We start from the raw sequence: 3,010 nt of genomic DNA, 5'->3' as shown, positions 1-3,010 counted from the left end.
GGTGCGTAAGTATGAATATGCCTTTGAAGGACTCTTATGTAAATTTTGTCTTTTACTGTTGTTGTTGAAACATTTTAAAGTAAGTTGTGCTACAAGAAAACAAAACACACTAAATATTCTAAAGTGCGGGGCAAAACTAGATAGTTTTTTTCAACCGAAATTTATTTGGCAAATGGTGTGGAAAGAAGGATTCTATGGCGTTAAAAAAACTAAGAAAACTCGTAATGAGCTCTAATAAGAGGTTTACTCTCCGCAGGCAGCAAATATGGGGTTACTTAAGTAGTTCCACCAAAATTGCACTTATGAAGAAAGAAAGAAGAAAACTCGACAAGTTATTCAGCTTTAACTACGATTTGATATTTCATATACATTAACATAACAAATTAAATAGAACTGACCAGCGATTGTTGCTTGGTCACAGAAGAAGAAGAATTGTATATTTAAAGTCACTGCATTCGATCGTGAAACGACTGCTACTAGACATTACAACCTGTCGCACTCAGTGAACCTTTGATCAAAATCGTCGCAGGAAGCAAGTGTCCCGTTTAGCTTTAATAAATGTCACTGCCGAGTAGAAATTTTTTTTAAAATATATTAACAACATTTTAACATGCAAAAGCACTGTTGCATGCCTCCGTTACCCTTACAAACTTGACAAACTGTACAGGAGGCGGTCTGCTTCAAAATCTTGACACCCCAGTAAAGTAGAAATTATAGTCTAACTAAAATAAGGAAAACCACTTCCTCTGTCATCCTAATTTTTTCACATTTAACTACCCACGATACGATCTTTCTCATATACAGGACTTTCAATGTGCCGCTGTAACTGCAGGAATGTGTCAGAGTCCAAACGAACAATCACAAGATTTTATCGCGCTGCCTGGCAGGAAGAGCATAAGGAAATGAGAAAAGGGGCACACGCAGAGGTGCACCAAAGAAGCTAATAGCCACAAACAATGCAATGTCCTTTGTTGCTAGACGGCTCTCATCGAGCCGAGAGCACCCAGAATTCCGTCGTTACACAATAACATTTGTCTGTATTCTCATGACTTCAAGAGCGCTGACTCTTCACTTACAACGAAAAGAGCGCTTTACGCAATGAGAGGTCGGTTTTTAGTAAAGAAAACGGGGTTTCTATGTTAATGGCCACGGCGAGTATAAAAGCGGTTTTGCGCGCGTTGACTAATCAGTTTGTCAGCAAATGTGAACGAGAGCATATTTCTTAACAAAACGTTCAGGAGCTCAAATAATATTAGAAAACAAAAAATATGCTAAAGTGGACGGCATCAGCGCAGAAGCTGAACCAGCTTACACCAAACATCAAAACGGCTACAACATCGATACGAACTCCGCATCCATTAGCGGAGACCAAGCGTCGACGGCGACGTGCAACCATTAGTAACAAGGAGAACATACCATATACGTCAACTCCAATGGTGGAGAGAGAGCGTAATAGCCCTTTGGTGCTTTCTCCATTAACGGATATTTTGAACGTCACACCAAAACACATGTCGCCTTTAATGGAGCATACGCCAGGACGAATTCAAAGCACGAGTGTAGCTAGTCGCCCATTGCCAAACCGACGGCATTCAACAGTGGGTCTTTTTCTACATCCGGCACCGACTTACGCATCTACCTTGCCACACTTCGAAGAGGAATATTCACCGAGTACCGCGCTGCCGACCGGACAACAAGTAGCTCTAAGGGGACTACTGCCAGATCCCTTTATAAGCAATTTACGTTACTTCAACACACCCGAATTGGCAAAACGGAAACAAAAGGAAAACCAAGAGAAGCTAAAGGGCGCCGGAAAATCATTGCCTAGAAAGCTGGAAGCCGATTTTGCTGAGATCGCAAAAGAATGTGTCGAGGAAAAGTTAACGAAGCGCATAAACAGCGAGTCACATTCAGCCGGTATGAGCGACCAAACTCTGGACAAATTAATTGATGCTATTCTAGACTCGGCTCGTAAGGATGAGAAGAAGAAGGTGAAACCACGCAAGTCCTTTAACCTGCGTCGTCGCACGCTACTCAAAAATCAAGCCGAACAAAAAGTCAGTGAATTGGTTCTTTCACCGTCCTATGCTGCAGGCGAAGATCCAGCGAGTGATCTCAGCTTTAACTTCATCGACCAGAGGCCAAAGGATGTGATGAAAACAGAGAGCACCACCAAATCACCACTTACTCCGGCTCCAGCAACTCCTCCACCAGGCACGCCAATATCGACGGATATTCTTCAAAAAATGCCCACGCCCGCATTTACAAGTATTTCGAGAACCGATGCTAACCCTGCCTACCAACGTCATTACCTGCGCTCAAACTTAAGTAGAGAACGATTGGACCACACCTTTCAGTTGGAGACGCCCGTGCGACTGCCGATGCAAAGAAAGCGACAACGGCGTAAAACGTTAGCAGTGCCAATCGGTAGTACGAAACGTTTGAAAACTTCAGGCACCAACTATTTCGAGGTGGGGTTGGCGTTGCCCTCAATCTATGTATAATATTATTGCAGTTGTTGTTGTTGTACGAATTTATTTCTGTTTAAGATTCGACTTTTTGTTAATTTGTTGACAAACTAGGGGAAATGCTCACTTATTACGCTTTTAGTTTTTAAGGAACTTATTTATTTTTATTTCTTAGATAAATTATGTAGTAAATATTTACTTTTAAGTTATATTCTTTGTTTAATGAGTTATCATACATACATCATCATCATCGGTCTGAAAAATCGTCATCACTGTCATCAATATATTGTGAATGCACTGGGGCTTGAAATAAATATATTTTATATGCAGAAAGAAAATTGTTTCTTTTTCAAGATTTTTTACTCTCATATAATAATTTAAATTTCCGAATGGCTTGAAAAAAACGTTTACCAGCAATGTCTGAACAACAGATTAATAACTTCAACAGCTGAAAGCGCGGGGAATTAATTAAAAAGTATTGACAGAAATTTAATTTATGCTTTGCCGGTGGTAAACCCTTCTATTCTTCCGCTTTTCAGCGCAGA

At 40.6% G+C, this 3,010-nt stretch overlaps 1 protein-coding gene across 1 annotated transcript; it reads left to right on the top strand.

Annotated features, from left to right (window-relative positions):
* Nucleotides 1-1,117: 1,117 nt before the first annotated feature.
* LOC106617170 (uncharacterized) lies at nucleotides 1,118-2,789 on the top strand. Its single transcript, XM_014234188.3, has one exon. The coding sequence runs from the start codon at nucleotides 1,269-1,271 to the stop codon at nucleotides 2,499-2,501; it is 1,233 nt and encodes a 410-aa protein (XP_014089663.3). The 5' UTR covers nucleotides 1,118-1,268; the 3' UTR covers nucleotides 2,502-2,789.
* Nucleotides 2,790-3,010: the final 221 nt, after the last annotated feature.

Source organism: Bactrocera oleae, chromosome 5 (genome assembly GCF_042242935.1).
Source record: "Bactrocera oleae isolate idBacOlea1 chromosome 5, idBacOlea1, whole genome shotgun sequence".
Classification (NCBI taxonomy): Eukaryota; Metazoa; Arthropoda; class Insecta; order Diptera; family Tephritidae; genus Bactrocera; species Bactrocera oleae.
Note: the sequence above shows the minus strand (reverse complement) of the source record. Positions and strands in the feature narration are given on the sequence as shown.